The sequence below is a fragment of the Castor canadensis genome, chromosome 8 (genome assembly GCF_047511655.1).
Source record: "Castor canadensis chromosome 8, mCasCan1.hap1v2, whole genome shotgun sequence".
In the NCBI taxonomy this organism is placed as follows: domain Eukaryota; kingdom Metazoa; phylum Chordata; class Mammalia; order Rodentia; family Castoridae; genus Castor; species Castor canadensis.
The window spans coordinates 121911-142949 of record NC_133393.1 but is presented as its reverse complement, the minus strand read 5'-3'; the positions used below and the strand labels follow the sequence as shown (position 1 = coordinate 142949).

The 21039-nt window shown below is 36.4% G+C and overlaps 1 protein-coding gene across 7 annotated transcripts in view; it reads left to right on the top strand.

Moving 5' to 3' along the window:
• Phf3 (PHD finger protein 3) overlaps nt 1-21039 on the top strand; it is an 80582-nt gene that overhangs the window by 14230 nt on the left and 45313 nt on the right. For 4 of the 7 annotated variants that reach the window (XM_020171926.2, XM_020171930.2, XM_020171929.2 and 1 more), the window contains one exon: nt 20388-20549. The exons of 2 other annotated variants lie outside the window; for them this stretch is intronic. In XM_020171926.2, the coding sequence (XP_020027515.2) occupies nt 20388-20549 (162 nt within the window). Of the gene's footprint in view, nt 1-20387; nt 20550-21039 lie in introns of those variants that run through there. One more of the 7 variants, XM_020171931.2, reaches the window with a different exon arrangement.

The following is a 21039-nucleotide window of genomic DNA, read 5'->3' as shown; positions in this document are numbered from 1 at the left end:
AGTTGATTCATATTGTGTGTGTGCTTTTTCAGTTGTAAAGGAAAGTATCTGCTAATATGCATGTATGATTATTGCTTTTCTGTCATGAATACCATTAGTGTTATTTGACACGAAGCACTGTTTGTTTAAGAAAGAATTCTAGCGTTTGCTTCTTTCATCCTGACAAAAGTATTGTAATATGTGTTGATTGGTTTTACAAGTTTCTCAGTATAGTGTAATTTAGTCCCACTTTTGGCAGTTTTTTAGTTGACATTATAATTGTACATATTTATGGAATTGTACATATGTATGGGGTACAGTGACAACTCAATACATGTGCACAGTGTGTGATGATCAGATCAGAATAATTAGCATTTACATCTCACCACCGTTTCTTTGTAATAGCAGGCTTTGCATTCATGTAATAAATTGTCATAAACTAGTCACCCTGCGGTGCTCAGAACACCAGAACTCACCCTCTGTATCTGGTTCCTGCTATCTAGTCTCCTCTTACCCCTCTTCCCACTGCTCTCCACTTCCACAAAACCAACTTGTTCAGCCTGCATGGGAGCAGAATATGCAGTATTTGTCTTTCTGTGGCATTTAGAGTGCAGACTTTTAAGTTGCACTTCTGTGATTGGGGGACTTCATCATTAGAGACAATTCATCTGTGTTATATTAGAAAAAATAATATGGCACTTGTTCTGTAAAATGGTTTGTGACCTAGTATGTCACTTCTCTTTATTGAGACCATTTAAAAATGGCATTCCATGTCATAGGGACAAGTAGTATTTCTGTTTAATTTGTTCTTTTCCATAGTGTTGCAGGCTTTCCCCAAGTGCCTAGTTATTTGGAATTTGCATTTATTTGTTGATGTTTAAATTGGAGGGAACTAGGAAATTGAGACGAATTTTGCTGTGGAATAAATGATCTTTAGCTAAATAGCCTGCAGTTATTTTGGGAAACTTCTAAATACCAGAATGCAGAGCATCTTATTATTAGGTAATAACTGTCCTTTTTAGGATTAGGAAAAGGTTTTCTTGCTAGGTGATGAGGTTGGAGGAGGGAGTCAGCTTAGCCGTATAAGTGCTGAAAGGTCCTGAGCCACTACTTGTTTGTAGCCCAGCTCATCTCTTAGGCCCGCCAGCATGCATCTCTGGACATGCTAAGCATTTATGGACAGGGTTGTTCTTAAACTTCAGTTTCCATTGATTATGAGCTATGATTTTTTTTTTCCATGCTATTTCATTAATCTCTGTTGTTCAGTTTTCTTTTTGTCTTCCAGCAAAGTGTTAAATGCTTTCTTCTGTTTTTGGTCTTTCTTTCATTGTCTTTGATGTTTTTGGTTTTTACCTTTTATCCTCATTTTAATGGAGTTTAGAGGGGAAGAGAGAGAGAGATAAAAGATGTATAAAATTTGCCATATTGAACCAGTGACTTGTACTTAAGTCATAATAAGTATAGAATTACTGAGTATAATATCTAGTAATTCTCAAGGATTTTAGAACCCTGTTCATTATTGTCTTTGTCATTGTTGTTTTAAAATGTTATTTATTTCTTCCAGGGCCAGTTGGCATTTGTTTCTTTGCTTTCAAGATCTTTTTCACCTATTAGCAATATTAATCTTGATTATTAGTTTTGTGTTAGTAATAGAGCTATTAAGCTCTCTGGCAAGTGTGTTAGGGATTCTCCAGAGAAACAGAACTAATTATGCATTTGTGTGTGTGTATTTGCAGCTAGAGAGGTACTGATTTGTGATTTATTTTAAGGAATTGGTTACACGATTGTGGAGCTGGCAAGTCCAGGATCTGCAGGGTACGTTGGCAGGCTGGAGACCTTGGGAAGATTTGTTGTTGCAGCTTGTGTTAGAAGGCAGTCTTCCAGGCAGAATTCCCCTAAATCAGAGATGGCCATCTTCTGTTTCTTTAGTCTTCAACTGATTGGCTAAGGCCTAACTACATGGGGGGTAATAATGTTGTACTCGAAGTCTGTTAGTTTAAATGCTAATCTTTTCTAAAAATATCCTTACGGCCTTTGATGTTTGACCAAATATTTGGGTACCAGAGCCCAGCCAGGTGGACATAAAATTATCTATCCCAGCAAGGTACCAAAATTTTGAATATGGTACATTATTCCTTGAACTGTTAGTTTATATTGTCATGTAAGTAGTTTCAATCTCAGAATTTTTAGAAAGTGGTTTGAAGGTGAGTCTGCAGACAGAGGTAGCTCTTTTCTCACAAAGGATTATATGCAAAGAGCTGATAAAATAGCTAATGTGTGGATATTTATTTATTTATTTATTTTGCAGTACTGGGGCTTGAACTCAGGGCCTTCACCTTCAGCCACAACACCAGTCCAATTTTTTGTGATAGGGTCTTGAGAACTATTCGTGTGGGCTGGCTTCCAACTACCATCCTCCTGATTTCTGCCTCCTGCGTAGCTAGGATTACAGGCGTGAGTCACTGGTACCTGGCTAATGAGTGGATATTAATGTACCAAATGTAGACGTATGCTAGGAGCCTACCCTAAGATAAAATGTTATTTCAGGGTGGAATTCAGAGACAAGGAAAAAAAAAACCTAACCTCTCTCTTCATTTGACAGTTGAAGAAATCGTGACTTAAGTATGGACATTAAGTGTTACTGTTTAAATGAACATTTTTTGGTTGTGTTCATCTGTTGAGTGTCTTGTTTTGTGCCAGGTGGAGTTCCAGGCCACATGTACACCATGTTGAGTATAAACAAAGCCTGTCTCTGTGGTACAGAAGTAATTTTTCTTGTGGTCTTTCTCAGGGTGTATTTGACATACACTTACTGGTCTTGAAAGCTCCTGTACTTTCTCGTTTATGTTAGGAATGCAGGGTCCTGACCACTTTTCCTGAACCATTTCTTGAGGTTGTGATTATAGCAAGCAATCTTACCCTAAAGAGCAGACTTGCTTACTGTTTACCGCAAAGGCGATAAATTCCACGTATTTGGCCCAGCGTATGTGTAGGCATCTACCCAGACACACCTGTGCAGTGCCTCTGTGAAACCGGAGGAGGCAAGGAGAAGGGACCCAATATGACATCATGCTTGGGCTGCTTTTTGTGCCACAAAAGACAGACTTCTCTATCAGTAGTCTGTGTATTCTATCAGTCACCACGAATCAGGAATAGTCTGGTTTATTTGTTTGCAAGTAGAGTTAAATCCCAGATCCTTCATGTTCCTGACATTACTGTGTTTCAGCCCATAAATGATTCAGAGACTTCCAAATACTTAATAAAAGTAAAAATTAATATTTTTACAATATACTGCCATAACAGGGTCATCTGTAATTCCACCACCTGGGAGGCTGAGGCAGGAGGATTGTGAATTTGAGGTCAGCTAGGGTTAGTAGCCCATCTCAAAAACAAACAAAAGAAATGACAACTTGCATGGTAAAATTCATAATGTCCTATCCTGTTTAGTTCAGTGATTGTTCTTGCTGTTTTCTTCTAGTTAGGTAGAAATGCAGAATTCCTTGTTGCATGTTCACCATAATCATTTATGTAGCTTCCTTTGGAGCTCCACACCTGTGCCATCTCTTTTCCATCTTTATTTGCTTTAGTTGGCAAAGATTTCTGAGCTATAGCTACTGGTGTTGATACTGCCCTTGGCCATCTATTCCCCAAAGACTGCATTTGCTAGTTTGATCTTTTATCATAGACTTTCTCTCAGCTCTAAATGCATCTTGAATATAAGTTAGTTACCAAATGTATACTTACCTAACAATAGAGGTAAAGTGTCATGAGATGATTATGTGGAAGTTCATTAATATATGAGAATATTCAAAATTATGACATTGTTCAACACTCAATTGATCTAAGTTTGTTTTTTCCTGTTAAAACTGATTTCTTCTGATCTGTTAGATTAGGATGAAAGCATTTTACTGGCTGGGGTGTATATCTCTACTGGGTACCAATCTCAGAGAATGTAGTATGAGTGGTACCTCTTGTGGAGTGGATAGCAGCCTAGGATAGGTTTATGTTAGTAAACATTAATTTTGTATTGAGATATTTTTATTCAAAATGATGTTTAATAATTATTTGATTATATTTTGGTATTTTTAATAGCTTAAGGTTTTCTTCAGTGGAACAAATGGTATATCTGAAAAACATCACATTGTAAGACTACTAGCTTGAAAAACCAGTCTAAAACTAGATTTTTGCGTGTAACTTGTTGGATACCATCACCTGGTAGTTGTATGCTCTAATTGCAAGAAAAAATATCTCCTGTGTTTGGACTCAGAAAGGCAGAACTAGCTATAATCTTATAATTACGTAGCTGTCACTGGGTTTAGGAAGTTTTTTTTGAGACACAATCTTACTGTATAACCCAGGCTAGTCTGGAACTTGCTTTGCACCCTGCACTGGCCCTCAAAGTCACTATCGTCTGCTATGTGCTGGGGTTTCTGGCATGTGTCACCATTCCCACAGGAAGTGTTCTTTTGTTGTTTACAAATGTGAAATGTGTAAAAAAGAAATGTATGTGTTGATATTGTCAGATGTTAAAGATATCTTAAATTGTGTTTAACTACATGTATAAAAGAATATGGCAGAAATGACCTTGGAAGATGTATAAAGTCTATAAATTTGAATTTACTTTTCTCATTAAGAAAGGTTGGGAATGGTTAAATTTCCAGATTAGCTTTCAAATGTGTTTTAGCCCATGATTCTGCTGATTGAGACTACTGGAAGGAGCCTGGCCTCTTTGTCCTACTTTTGTGCAGTAATGTGCCTTGTCCTGGGACATTTTGAAAATATGCAGTATGCTGTTGATGGCCATCTTCTATTTTATTTTCTGTGTTCTCTTCACTTTCTGCTTTACCTTTCTTCCTAGCTGAATTCCTTTTAGTCTCATTCTTTTTGTGTTTTTGGTACTGGAGTTTGAACTCAGGGCCTCTTGCTAGGCAGGTGCTCTACCACTTGAGCCACTTCACCAGCCCTCAGTTTCATTCCTTATCTGGAATTTTTTTTTTCTTTACTTTCTAGGATAAATTTAACATACCTACAGTCAAAATTTATTTTTATACTGTGTGATCTCAACTTAGAATTTAAATAAATTTATTATATCAGTCTATACTAATTTAAATGTTTTTGATGCATTCCTCAATACTTCCAGAAGTATTTGTATTATTAAAAAGAGAAGTGTTTTACTTAATGCTTATACATTTTAATATGGTGAAATTAAAAAGTTTTATGGTACCATGTGTTGATAATGGGTAGTTTTTTGGGTGGAACAGCTAATTCCTATGATTTTTATGGTTTAAAGGCTTGGACTCTTAATTTGGTAATCATTTATTGTGGTGCCAATGTGATCAAATATAGTTACTTTTCATAATCGTAGAACATTGTTGCATAGTAGACACGAAAATTTAACACTTACTAAGCATGAGATGGTTAATGAACAGCTTTCCAGTTCTTAAATTGGTGAATTATTCTTCATTGTAACTTAATTGTTTTTGGTTAGCCAGGTGCTGTGGCATGCACTTGTAGTCTCAGCTACTCAGGAGGCTGAAGCAGGAGGATTGCTTGAGCCAGGAGTTTGAGGATAGGCTGGGCAACATGTGAAACCCCAATTAATTTTGTTCTTCATCTTTTTTTTTTTTGGTATATCAAGGATCGATGAACAAATGCTTTCTTGAGCTTGGTGTTTATCTTTGTCTAATTAATTCTGTAATTATTCTTAACTTTTTTTTTTTTCCTGTCAAGAAGAAAAGTGAGCTAAGGGCGTGACTTATGTGGTGGAGTGCTTGCCTCACATGCACTACGTTCTGGGTTTGAGCCCCGGCACACAAAACAAGAAGAAAACTAAAATAATAAAATCTCTAAACCCTTTACCTTTTTTTTTTTTGAGTCTGAGAGTTTCAGAATGTGGACAAGAAAATAATTCTGGTAAAAAGTTTTTGGGAGAACCTGAGATGAAACTGCGCGCCTGAGTTGTAGTGGCCTGGAGGTTACTTCTTTTAGGGTCTTGTCCTAGAGGTGGGTGTTCTGCCAGAGAAGGTGGTTCCTTGGGCACTGGTTAGAGAAGAAGGGAAGTCTGCTTGGCTCCCTGAGCTTCTCTAGCTCACAGACTCTGGCATATTCAGCTCCTTGGCTGCCATGTCTCCTTTCCTCAACTTTCTGGCTGATACCAGAAACACTTTGTATTCCAGACTCTTCTTTTCTGTAATTTCTCTGTTGCTGTCATGGTTGGCATCTCATGAGTTGTGATTTACTGGGTCATGTGGATGCAGAATTTTTGACCATTGTTTTAGTTACAGTTAGGTTCAACTGACAGTGATAGAAAGCTCCAAATAACAGTGGTATTAAGAAACAAGTTTATTATGTCATAGTTTTGAGTGATCTGGCATGGAGCTCCATGGTGCCAGGGACCTAAGCTCATTACTTTCATTGCCATGTGTGATCAGAGTTCATTGTGTCTCCTGCCATCTAATCAGTGGAAAAGAGTAAAGGAAAGTAATGCCTCTTTCATTTAAGATCAGATTCTGAGTTGCATGTATAGATTTTACTTAAATCTTGTGGATCACAATTTAGATAGTAAGGTAGATTGAAAAATGTAGTCTCTATTATGTGTTACCATGTATCTACCTAAAAAATAGGAATTCTAGGAACTGGGAACTGGTAGAGAACACTTACCTGGCATATGCAAGGCCCTGAGTTCAATCTCCAGCACCAAAACTCAAGGAATTCTAGTAAAGGAGGAAGAATGGGTGACTAGATACCTGATGGTTATGCACAGTTTCTGTGACTTGCTGTATGGGAGGCTAAGTTGGCACTAAGTCTTCCCAGGTCATCCTGGGCTTCTGTATACTGAAGCTGGTTCTGCTTCACTCATCGAAGACTTTCTAGGCTGTGTATTTTGGTGTTTCCTCCTAAGGGTTGGAACTCAGATCTCAGTACATAAAGTCCATATCTCTTCATACACATGATCATTTGCTCATATAAAAATCCTAGAGGGAGGCAAAATTCTTGCAGAGTTTAGCCCTGCTGTTCACGTATCTGAGGTTTTGTTTCATTAAGGTGACAGCAGTCACTGCACATGTTTGTAAGTGGAATGTTTTTGAGAATGCACCAGTACTTGTCCTACTGCACTGTGATGTTAATGTCCTTTGTATAATACATATAACATATTTAATGAGCTGCAGACACAATAAATATATTTAAAAACTCAGTTGTTAAGTACAGTACATAAAATCTTTTTTTAAATGCAGTATGATTGCATATGCTTAATTATTTTTGAAACTTTCATCTTATTCTTATATGCACATCGTTCTAAGTTGAGTTTCCTGTTTTACTGGATACTGGATTTTAGTGACTCAGTTGAAAAAGGCGGTGATAACATTTATTCAAGTGGAAGAAATTCACTGGAGACTATAATTAATAAGTTATAATTATAGTGTTTTCTCTCTCAAATGTATAAAGACTTTTATTGTAGCTTAATTGGAACATCTCTGCCATCTTTCAGTGTGCATTTCTTTCAAACTAATAAGTTGTTACATTAAAAATTTTCTTTTTTTTGCCATATACTCAGAATTCACTGACTTTTTTTTTTCTTTTTACACTGACCTTTTTTTATTTGAGAAAATTTTGAAGTGTTGAGATAAGAATTTTTATTAGTACCATGTTTTATTCTGTAATGATGGAAACATATCTAAGCATTGATTCTCTTCGCTAAAATTTTTTTTTTTTTTGTAAAGGGAAATACTTTTGGGTTGGAGAGTGGCTCAAATGGTAAGAGCATCTGCCTAGTAAGCATGAGGCCCTGAGTTCAAACCGTGGTACCACCAAAAAAAGAAAAATACTTTTGTACTCATTTTTAAAATGTCATCTTTATAGAAGGGACAGACTAATGATGTTCATTTTTTAAGATGATCTATCACTTGTAGCTAGAACTTTTGTAATAGTTGTCTCATTTGTAAAATTCCTACCTCATTTTGTAAAACAAAAATGTATAACTGATCCTTAAATACAGCAGCTCTTCGAAACCTTTGCTCTGCATCAATGAGGAATCTGCATTAATGGAAAGATATTAATAGTCACTTTACCCATGTATTTTTTAATATAAATTTTAATTATTAGAACGTTATATTTTTCAAGTTCTAATAATTCTCTCTCTCTCTCTCCCTCTCTCCCCCTTCCTCCCTTCCTCTGTTCTTCCCTCTTGTTTTTTTATTTTTTTCCTTTGGCTTTTTGAGGTGAGGTCTCCCTATAATCCAGGCTGGGTTCAAATTTACAGTCCTTATACCTCAGCCTCCAAAGTGCTGAAATGACAGGCATGTACAAAGCTCCTGGCTCTGTTAATTCTCTTATGTGCTCCTGCTTAATTACAATCATTTTTTTTCTATCAAGGTTGATGTCTTTAATATACTTATTCAATACTCCTTTCACATAGAGATTTTTCAGTTGTACCTTTAAAGAGGCTTTAGTTTGTAGGTGTTCATCCTGAAAATACTAATTGTATCTATGTGAACTACCAGCTTTTAGTGTTTTTGTTTCTTTTATCCCCCTTGTGTTTATGTCTCCTCCTAGTCTGTGTCCAAACTATGAGTTTACAAAGGAATAGTTGTAACTCTGAGTTCTACCCCTTGTAAGAACTCAGAGTTCTGTAGGAGTACAGGTGTTTAATTCTACTTCTTTTGATTGCTGTGGTTAACTGATTTGAATCTAGTTGAACATAAAAGTTCTAAATTCTTGAGGTAGAAACTTGGGATCTGTAATATTTTTGTGTTCATACATACATTTGTTCATCCTAGCTTTGCTTAAGACTGAACATTGTAATGTTTCTGCTACTGTTCTAGGCACTAGGGATATATCAGAAGGCAAAAATGACAAATTCCTCCCCTGTGGAGTTTGTTTATTATTGAATAGTGTGTATACAACCACTGAAGCCCTTTCCTGGGCTGCTGCAGATTAAGGCTGCTATTGTTCAGTCTTATTTCCTGACAAAAGTTTGCAGTTCTCCAGCAAGTCTAAGATTGACTCTGTTTGTTCCTGTTTTTTTTCTTATATTTGAGTAAAAGTGTGTTACTCAGTTTTCCTTCACTATAATTATCTGAAGCAGTGACCTTGTAAAGAGGAAAGGTTTATTTTGTCTTACAGTGCTAGAGAGTCTAGACCTTGCTCAGTTAGCCACTTTGCTTTAGGTCTGTGGCAAGGCACGTTGTGGTGGGGTGTGGGGTGGAGCACAACAGCTCACCTCATGTTCCCAGTGACCTGACGACCTCCCAGTAGGCCCCACTCTTAAAGGTTTCTACCACCTCCCAGTGGCTTCTGAGGACCAAGACTTCAGTGCATGTGCCACAGGGTGACATGGAGCCTCTGAGCTGGAGTGAAGTGAATGAAATATCCTGGAACAGCATGCTTTTTGGGAACTGATTCAGTTAAGTGTGAAACTCAATGAGCAATATTAATAACCGTATTTTAATAAGAGGGTCAGTTGCTTTTTTAAAAAAATTAAAGCTTATTCCTATTTTATGGAACACAATTCTTACTAAATACTGCTGTAGGCATTAGCAGTTTGTAGCAGAGTTTCACAGTTGGTTATAAGATTCTTTAATTTGCTTTGACATGACCATGGTTGGTAATGTTCTTACTGCTTATTTAACAAGTACTTACCGCATACCTGTCATGTGCCATCCTGTTTACAGTGCTAGAGGTTACAGTGTTATTTGACACAGATGAAGTTACGTACAGTGTCACAGCTTGCAAGGAAACTGTAAGAGACAGAGAGCATCTAATTGTTTGTTTGATGGCGGAGGTTGTGGTTTATTCGGGTTGACCTGGTCTGGTCAGGCCTTTCTATGGGGTAAAGATCCTACCAAGAAGAAGCAAATGAAAACTAAGAGGTGATTGATTAATCAATCCTTTTGTTAAAGTAATTTGCTGTTTATAGTTTCAGTGACCCCAAGAATTGTGTTTACATGCTTACAGTTTTTCATCCAGGCAAGTAAAATTAGTACCCTCTCACCAAAAAAATAAAAATTAAGTAATAAATATAAAATTGAAACAGGAAGCAATCCTTCAATAAGAAGTACTTCCTGCTCTTCCATTCCCTCCCCCAAACACACAGCCCCCTCTGGGTAGAGTGCACCTCATCAGTAGGCTTCTCAGAGCTGGCTGTAAATAGCCAAGTGCCTCTTGTCTGCCTACTTTTACAGCAAATCCAAGGGAATGTTTGAAATGTACATTTTGGTGTTTTCTTTAATTTCATAATACATGTTGCTTTATAGGTTGAAACAACCACCTCGGTACTTTGTTAGCCTTTATTATGATGTCCTATAGTTAGAAAGTGATTTCATGAAGTTTCCTAGAAGATAGTGTTGTGGGTTAGGTTTCTTTATCTCTGTTTTCCACGTACAGTTTGCAGCTACATGGTGAGACATCTTACCTTTTTTTTCCTTTTTTTTTAAATTTTGTCTGTGCTTGGGACAGTTGAAAAGATTCTTACAACTGAATTTTGTTGTTCACTATACATCATCTTTTATATTTAGTCATTAATATATTTGTATTACTCTGTTCTTTGCTTTGTTAATAGCAAAACTCTTGGAGAAAATTTTCTTTGCCCTCTGTTCCAGTATCTAAATCTGCAATTCTTCTTTACCATTCTGTAAAGTCATACCAGTAGCTGTCAAGTTACCAGTTCTAATAGCCATCTACCTGTCAGTGACATTTCACTTAGTTGATTGCTGCTTTTTAAAATAATTTGTTCACTTGCTGTCTGGTTTGTAGACCTCTCTCAATTGTTCTCTTTCTGGCTTGTTCCTCTCAATTTCTTTTTATGCTTCATTTCCTGACCTCTAAACACCAGAATGTCACAGGATTCAAATTTTAGACAGTTCTATTTGTATTCACTTTTGTGGTAATGTCACCTGATTCCCTAATTAAAAAAAATAAAACCTGTATGATTCAACTCCCAAGTATATAAACCTTTAATTTCAGCTCCTTGCCTAAACTCTAGAGTCTTGTGCTAACCTGTTTTGGAAGTCTGTTGGACATCTTAATGTTTAAAACTGAGCTTTTGCTGGTGGAGTGGCTCAAGTAGTAGAGCACCTACCAAGCAAATGCGAACCCTGAGTTCAGTCCCCAGTACAACAACCCTCCCTCCCCCAAACAAAAACAAACAATAGCAAAATAAAAAACCAAGCTGAACTCTTGAGACTTATTCCCCACTAATCCCCCACTCCATTTTCTGGTACTGCTAATTCCTACAGTCTTTCCCATCTCTTCTTTTAAGTTGCTCAGCCAAAAACTTCGAAGTCATTTGTTACTTTTCCCTTTTCTTCATATTTTATACTCAGCTTATCAGTTTTATTTATTTTTGTCATACATTTATAATAGGAAGAGATTTTATTGATACAGTTCCGTACACGCATGCTGTATACCTCGAACGAGTTTACCTCCTCTGTTATAGTTTCATTCTCCCTCTTCCCCCTTCTTTTAAACAGTGTCTGGTGGGTTTCATTACATTGTCTTCATGTGTACATGTGAAACGTAGTTCCATTCTCTTCACCCCTCTGTATCCTTTCCCCTTCACCTGCCCACTGATCCCCCTGACGATGGCCAGTCTGGTTAGAGTGAGATGGAATCTTAATGTAGTTAGACTTGCATTTCCTTTATACCTAAAGATGTTGAACATTGTTTCATGTATTCATTAGCCATTTTTATTTCTTTTTCTGAGAACTGTCTGTTCAATTCATTTGCCCATTTATTCTGGATATTAACCCTTTATTTGTTGGTTAGCTGGGGAAGATTTTCTCCCCTTCTGTAGATTGTTTCTTGATTCGTAACTCTTTTCTTTTGTTGTGAAGAAACTTCTTAATTTGATGCAGTCCCATTTGTTACTTTTTGCTCTTATTTCCTGGGCATTTGGAGACCTATTCAGAAAATAATTCCCTGTGTCTGTATCTTCCAGAATTTTCCCTTTAGTAGTTTGAGTGTTTAGGTCATACATTAAGATTTTGATCCATTTTTGATTTTTTTTTTTTTTTTTGGTACAAGGTGAAGGATAGGGGTCTAGTTTCAGTCTTCTGCATGTAGGTAGCCAGTTTTCCCAGCACTATTTGTGTATGTCTTTGACTCCTTTGTCAAAGATCAGATGGCTATAGTTGTATGGTTTTATTTCTGAGTCTTCTGTTCTGTTCCATTGGTCTTCATGTCTGTTTTTGTTCCAGGACCATGCTGTTTTCCTTACAGTGACTCTGTAGTGTACTTTGAAGTCAGGTATTGTGATGCCTCCAGCACTGTGTTTTTTTTTTTTTTTTTTGCTCAGGATTGCTTTTGATATTTGGGGGCTTTTATTTTTCCATATGAATTTTAGGATTTTTTTCTGTATGTGAAGAATGACATTGAGGTTTTGATGGGCATTGCATTGAATCTATAAGATTGCTTTCAGTAGTATAGCCATTTTCATGGTATTAATTCTGCCAGTCCATGAACATGGGCGGTCTTTCCATCTTCTGGTGTCCTCTTTGATTTCTTTCTTCTAGTTTTTATAGTTTTCACTGTAGAGGTCTTTTTTTCCCCTTGATTAAGTTGTACTTGGGTTTTTTGTTTTTTTGTTTTTTTTTGAGGCTGATTATTGCCTGCTCTCTTTCTTAGCCTATTCATTGTCTCACAGCTTTGTTGTTGGCTTTATTTTCAGAATATATCTAAAGTCTGGCTGTGTGTACTTAGTATTTTTCACCATGACCCAACCATGGTCTTACCTGGATCATTGCGGTATCCTCTCACTGGCTACCTTGCTTCTGCCCTTCAGGATTCTTCATACCCTATTCTCAAAAGAGCATCATGAGTGGTTGTTGTGAAAAGTTAGATCTTACTATCTTTGTGTTCATAGTGCTCTAGAAATTGTGTTCTATGCAAAGAACAAAGCTAAAATCCTCAGGCCTACAAGACTGTGCTCAGTTTGCCCTGGTACCCATCTTATCCCATCTGCTGTTCTTCCTTTCCCTCCTCTAGCTAGCTATTTTCCTGCTACAGACTTTGGGTGATTGATTTTCCCCGTAACTAGAAAGCTGGTCTAAACTTGTACAGGCTTTTGCTGAAAAGGTTTCTTAGCAATGTCATCTCCAGGCTCCCTCTAATCTGCAAAGTGTCTTTCTTAGAATTAGGAAAGGGCACTCCTTTGTCTTGTACACATCTTGGAGAGCAGACACAGACCTGAGTTTTAGTCTCCACTTCTTGGCTAGAAACTTTTGGGCATTAAATAACCAGAACAGCTATGCCAAGCTTTCTTTTTGCTATAATTACAAGCTATCCTTTGTCCCACTCCACACTCCCTACTACTCTTTCTTATTCATATGATTTATCATCTGATATTCTATATATTTTGTCTCACTGAAATTAAAACTGTTCATAGGAACAGTAAAATTTTATTTCTTTGAACCATCAAATACATATAGAAGCAATAAGAATAGTATAATGAACCCCCGTGTGTCTGATACTTAGCGAAAATAATTAATAATTGGTCTTGTTTCATCTTTACCCGACTCTTCTTAACACTCCTTTCACTCAGAATTATTTTGAAGTATAGATCAGAGATTGTATGATTTCATTTTTAAATTTTTCAGTGTATATCTCTAAGAGAATCCTTTTTTTTAAAAAATTAGCCACAGTAACATCTTCCCTAAAATATTTAAAAATAGTTATTAATGTTTTCAAATATTAGTCCGATTTCAGTTTACCTAGTTTCCACAAGTGTTTTTATAATTTGAATCATAATTGGAATAAGGTCAACACATTCAGTTAATTGATACATCAGTTAAGTATGTTTTCTGTACTTCCTTCTTTCTTTTTTTGATACTTGTTTAAGAAACCAGGTCCTCAGAGAATTCTGTATCCATGTTATCTAGAATATTCTAGGACAGGGCGTGATACTGGGTGGTCAGTGACTCACCTGATTTAATGAATTCAAAGAGTAACTCAGTATTTTAGGACAGATTTAAAGTGTTAAATTGTAGACAACAACTATGTTAGTTTTATAGAATAATTGGCAGTAAGAGCAGTTTGGGTTGTTAGGTAGTGGTAAAATGACAGGCACCTAGGGCTCTAGAAAGCCACTGGTGAATAACTGTTCCAGTATGCTCATAATGATATCTTTACTTACAGTCTTTTTGCTTGCATTCTGAGCTCTGCACCTGAAGCTATAGTGAAGGAACTGAGGTTCAGAGAGGGAAGTAGAGGAAAAGTAGGTGCTGGATATTAGTTTTTCTCAACAAACTATGGAACTGGAGACAACGCTTTAAGACTGTGTGCATGCCTAACTAATAAGAGGGAAAAATTGAAGAATAAAAAAGTGGCACCAATACTACTTCCCCTGCATAGGAAGCCCTTGCTGAGTATGTCTGCATATGTATCTTTCTAGTTTCTTTCACACATGCATTCTTACAGTGTGTCTTAGAATGAACTAGAAAATGTGGAAAAGAAGGGGGGGCATCTTTCCTAAAATAACCATTATTAGAATTTTGTCTGGAGTATTTTTTTTTTTTGATGCAGATGTTAGAGAATACAAAGTTTGGGAAACAATTATGCTATACTCTGTATACTCTGTACACAATTACACTATATACATTTACTTTTTTCTTCTTTTTTAAAAAAAAATTAGCATATTGTAGTTGTACCCTGTGACATTTACAAAGTGTTTACAATGTATCTTAGTTAAGATTCACCCCCTCAATTTCTCTCCTTTATCCCTCCTACCTCCTTTCTTAGAACAGCTTGAATAGGTGTCATTGTTCCATTTTCTTATGTATACATAGCTACATACTCTTTTTATCCTCATAAAATGCTCTTTAGGACTTTGGAGACTGAAGTTTTGCAGTATATATATATAAACAGCATTTGAACTTCCTTTAACTCAGTGTTTTTACATTTGTTCAGTAAAAACCACTCTTATGAAAATACCTAAATTCCTCATAAACCATAAAGTTGAAGTATTTGTGAGTATTTACACAAAAGACATTAGAATTATTAAAATAAACTACAGCAGAAAGAGTGAATAAATTAATGGTACTGGAGTAACTGAAGATAAAATCTGAAGAAAAATCAGCTTAGACTGATACCAGTTACTACAATAAGATAAGTAAGAGAAAATACTTCAAACAGATAGCACAGATATTACATAAAGAATTCACATAAATTGAGAGAAAAAGAGAGTAGCCAAAACTAGAAACGTTTAAAAAGGTAGAAGTGTTCAAGACACCTTAGTAAATGTGTTTCTCTTAAAAATACGTATTGCAGTAATAGTGAGCTCTTCCAGTGGCCTGGAAGTGTTCAAGACACCTTAGTAAATGTGTTTCTCTTAAAAATACGTATTGCAGTAATAGTGAGCTCTTAAACTTAACCCAAAGTTACTGAGCTATAAGTTGTTTATAATCTTTTTGAAAAATCCATTTAATGTATCTCTAGTTACCTACTTACTCACTTACCTATTATGGTAAAATAAATACATTTGCCTTTTTTGACTCAGAAAACCTATGCTTTAATGTTTATTGTAAAAAATAAATTGAAAGGGATACAAAGATTTATATATATATATATGTATGTATATATATATATATTAGCATTATTTATATTTTTCAAATTAGGACATGATAGTATCTAAAAAATAAATTCACTCCAGAATGGTTACTTTTTTTATATGTAATGTACAACTTGATAGAGTATATCACGCCCTGGCCTCTTTTAGGAGTGAATATGTGAGTCACTCATGAAAGAAGGAACTCAGAGAAAAGTGGGCCAGTAGAGGCTTGAGGAGATTTAAGAAGTGGAATTCATATATTTTCTTACTGTATTTCAAAAACAAAGCCCTATAGATACCTAACCTTTATTGTTGCAATATTGTAAGATAAGATCTTTTTAATGTCCATTAGTGAGTGCCAACTTAAAAGTAGTTGAGCTGACTGTGGCCTTTATGCTTATATAATGAATACATAGTAAATGTGAGGCGTTCCCTGTATTCCTGACTTGTAATCTTCCCGTTTGTTTGGTATTAAAGTGATCTAAACAGATTCCAGTTGTTGACAAAGCAAGTTAACTGTACTAAATCTCATTTACCTCCTCTTCTGAAAGGATAGAATCAGTAGTCTGCAGTACAGTAGTGTCAGTGTCAGGAGACTTCACTAGAGTTCGAGATGTGATCGAAATTTAGGCATAAGGAAACTTATGACCATAGATTTTATGCCAAAATTTCAAAATGAGAATGATAGCCTAGTTTTAGAACATAGGAGGGAGGAGGAACAAGCATGTTATTTTTCTGCATGGTGTGGTTAGTACTCTTGCCACCTGAAAAATCAGTTCATTGTTTTTTACCCTTTTTTTTTTCCCTTTTATTTTTTATTCCACTTCCCATTTTGATGTATTGAGTGGGACTGACCACTTTCTTTTGTGTGTTACTCGGAATTGAACTCTGGGCCTTGCAGTTGGTAGGTAGGTGCTCTACCAAGTGAGCCACACTTCTAGACCAGGGCTGGTGAATCTTTAAAAGTCAAATATCAAATGCTTAATGTTAGTTTGGCTTGTGGTGAAGTGGGGAGATGAAGGAAGTGCCTGAGAATAGGCAGTGTTCTGGGGAAGAATTTCATTTTTTCTTTCTCAGCAGCAGCAATTGAATTGAACTCTTAAAAATACCAGTATTTACTTATGAGGATTTTAGGCAGATTATTTCATTTTTGAATTACTTTAATTAGATTAGCAGAAATCTCAGGTCCCTGTTTTATTGTTTATTTTCTTTGGAGTGAATTGAGAAAAAGAAGAGAAGGAGAAGAAATACCTAAGTTTTGATCATAGGGTACTTAAGGGAGATGTCAAACGGAACATTAGGGCTTTCTAAGTAGCAGACACAGTTCTAAATACTTGATAAGCTGATCCTAAAAGTAATGCTCCAGTACTAGTATTGTCTCCATTTTTTCTAGAAGAATTTGAGACACTGAGAGGTTAAATAGGTGCTTAGTTGTGGGGCTTTGGTCAGCGTGAGAGCCCTGGAGTCTTTAGGGGCAGTATAGAGCTTGATTCATTGTAGCAGTGAAAGAAATGTGTTCAAGGAGCTGCAGGAGTACAGAAAAGGATGCATTCTTGAAAATCTCACCTTTGAGAAACATTTCAAATGCAGTCTCAGTTACATACCTGTAGGTTTTTGACCAAGAGATTTTTTTCTGTATCTGAGTTCTACAAATGGTAATTTATAATAGAGGTTTATTTAGCTCCGAGTTGTGGAACCTGGGAAGTCCAAGAGCAAGGTGCTGTCATCTGGTGAGTGCCTTCTTGTTATATCATAACACCATGGTGAGACAGAGCAAGCATGGGTCCACTGTCATGACCTCATCTAATCTTAATTGCTTCCAAAGGCCCCAGCTCCAAAATCTATTAACATATGAAGTTGGGGATTTAAATTTTTCAATACTTGAACAGTCAAACCATAGTAGGACCACAAGATACCACTTTACCTTCCAGTTTATTTTCTAGTACGTGCAAACGTGGTCAGATTAGAGAGGGATGAGCTGTGTCAGGTGCTGCTAGAAATGGAATGTCTTCAAACTTGCTGACTGATTTTGCAGTACCGCCGTGAAATGTATGACATACTTTCTACTTCCTGCCAGCACACACTGTTAATTACCTTTTCTCCTTGACTTTTCCTCTTTTGTGGTGGTTCCTTTTTCTCTTCATTACAGTACAAAATACATGCTTGCAGAAAATTTGGAAAACAGAAAATATAAGAAAAATTAAGAACTACAAAGTAAAAACAGAAAGTATAAAAAAGTTAATAACTACAAAGCCGTGTGCTGGTAGCTTATGCCTGTAAACCTAGCTTACTCAGGAGGCAGAGATCAGGAGGATCGCAGTTCAGAGCCAGCTCAGGCAAATAGTTTGAGAGATCCCATCTTGAAGAAACCCGTCACAAAAAGGGGGGGGGGGGGCTGGTGGAGTGGCTTAATTTGTAGAGCCCCTTCCTAGCAAACGCGAAATAGTAAATTCAAAACCCAATACTGCCAAATAAATAAATAAATAGATAGATAGATAGATAGATAGATAGATAGGAACCACAATAACAACATTTGTGCACCTTATACTAGAGATACTCATGGATCACAGTCTGTTTTTTCTGTGCATTTTTAGACATTTTTGTATTGCATGTATTTATAAGCTTTCATGTAGAGTTGAGATAAAAAGTAGTCTTAATATTACTAATGCCAATTTTTTTTTTTTTTGAGAATTTGAATGTGTGGCAATATAAGTTTTTCTTCATGGTGGAGTAGCCTAACTAGACTTTTCACCTGATTCTACCCCAGTTTTATTTCAGGTACATCCTGATTAACTTTTCTAGAACATGTTCTCCTCTAAGCTTTAGTGTATAGCATGGTGGTTAAAATCACAGGCTGTTTCTGAAAGTAATACATGCTCATAGCAGAACATTGGGAAAAATAGAAGAAAGGCAAATTCTTTATCTTACAGAAAAAAATTGCTATTTAAAATTGTTAATAATTTTCATCTGTTTCCTGCCAATCTTTTCCCTAGCTGTTGCTATCTGAATGCACATGGATGTGCATTTCATTTGTTTGATTTCCATCCCCCCCACCCGCTTTTTGGTTGGTAGTCCTGGGGATTTTCAACTTAGGGTTCTGCAGTTGTAGGGCAGGTGCTCTGACCGCTTGAGCTATGTCTCCATCCCTTTTTTGCTCTGATTATTTTGGGAGATAGGGTCTTGCTTTTTGCTTATGCTGCAATTTTCCTATTTTAAGCTTCCCCACCATCCCTGAGATGACAGCTACACAACCATCACACTCAGCATTTTTTTTTTCCCATCAAGATAAGTTCTTGCAAACTTTGTTGCTCTGGTTGGTCTGGAACTGTGATCTTCTAGCGCTCAGCTTCCTATGTAGCTTGTGATGACAGGCACATGCCACCGTGCCCAGCTGTTGGTTGAGATGGAGATGGGGTCTTGCAAACTTTTTGCCCCTGCTGCCTTGAACCTTGATCTTCCAGATCTCAGTCTCCCAGAAGCTAGGATTATAGGTGTGAGCCATCTACACCTGAATGATTATTTCTAACATGGATCAGATTTAAGTTTTCTGGCCAGTATTTTCTTTGCAATCCATTCTTTCCTCTGTTTTTTTTTTTTTCTTTTATCTTGGTCAAAGGGTATGAACATTGCTCTTCAGAAAGATTGTGCCATTTGAAAGTATTTATACAGAATTTTGTTCTCTTTAAATTTTAGGGTAGACCACTAACTTATTGAGCTCTTTTAAATGAAGTTCTCCTTGGATAAAAAAATGAGGACTAGATAACTTCTTGAGGGTCGTTCTAACCCCTAGGATGAAGATAATTAACATTTGCGTAGTACTCTAAGGTTTACAGAGTGAGTTCTCATATATCATCCCACTTGATTCTCACAACACCCCTGTGAGGTAGGTAGGGCAAGTATTAAATTCTCATTTTAAAGATAAAGAAAACTGATAGGTTAAGTGACTTAATCAACTTTAATTTAAATATTCTAGTAGGGATTTGAATCCAGACCTTTTGATCTAAATAACATTCTTTGTACAAGATTTCATACAAGTATACGTTTAGAATTATTTACACGTATTGGGTAGTTAAGTGGCATTTGTTATATACATAGAAAAAACCCTGATGACAATGTGAAGACGGTGTTAATGTTTTCAGTGTTTCACAGTCCTTTCTCATTCTTTCTCTCGTCAGTTATGTCTTTTTTGATCAGGAGAAAGGAATTTAATTTTATAGGTACATTATCTTCTGTTTGCCCCCACCATTTGGGGAAAAGTAAAGTTATGTTTTTCCATTTTTTTCTTTCTCTGTGTTTTTTTTTCCCCTCTCCTCTTCCTCCTCTACCCCCACCACTGTGCTTGATGCTGCTGCTGCTGCTGCTGCTACCACTACTATTTTCTCCTCCTTTTTCTTCTCTTCTTCTCACCACTCAGAAGTACATCTTTATTGCACATGCAGCATTAAATCTCTACTTAGGATCACAGTTAGAATTGGAATAGTTGGTTCTGGAATGAACCTAGAATCATAAGCTTTCATGGCATGGAACTCTTTGTACAACTTTAAGCACAGTTGGGCTAATTGAGCGTTCCAAGTATAGTTGCCTATGGCATTCTCAAGAGGATATCAAATGATAAGTGAAGTCATAGTTGAGTTGTGGTCAAATCAGGGAAGATTATAACTCATCCTTTCTTTGATTGGTTGCCTCAGTAGATAGGAGGTTGTCGGACTAGATTGCTGAGGGAGCTAAGTAGGAACAGACCTAGACTTTTATGACTATGAAGTGTTACATCAAAACTCCCACAATTTTTTTCTGTACTACCTTTAAATTCTTAACATCCCCAATATTTTTAAAGTTAATTTTTTTTGTCGTTTTTGTCTTTTTCTAGTTGTTGGTCTTGACGATATTATGGATGAAGGAGTTGTTAAAGAAAGTGGCAATGATACCATTGATGAAGAAGAATTGATTTTACCTAACAGAAATTTGAGGGAAAAAGTAGAAGACAATTCAGTGAGATCACCAAGAAAATCTCCTCGTTTAATGGCACAAGGTAATCCTTCCAAAAACCTCCAGCTAGGAAATCAGCTATAAGTACAGGTGTGTTAGGTTGTAAACCTGCTGAACACAGATCATTTTTTAAATGTTTGTTAAATAAGCAGTTTGGTAATCAAATTTTGAAATTACATAATTTTTTTTTTTTCAGTGCTGGGGTTTGAACTGAGGGCATTGTGCCTGCTAGGTAGTGGCTCCATCACTTGAACATGCCACCAGCCCTTTTGCTTTAGTTATTTGAACAGGGTCTTATTTTTATGCCTAGGCTGGCCCGGACTGTGGTCCTTCTATTTGACAGGTGCATCTGCTTCCTGAGTTGTGAACCACAGTGCCTAGTTTATTTCAATTTTTTATGTGTTTTAGTACCCACGATCCCTGTATTCATTTCTGCATCCCCAAAGGAAACTGCTATTAACTTGTTCTGTTGGTTTTGTTTATTTTTGTTACTTATTGTCATATCTCTAATATGCATATATACATATATACAT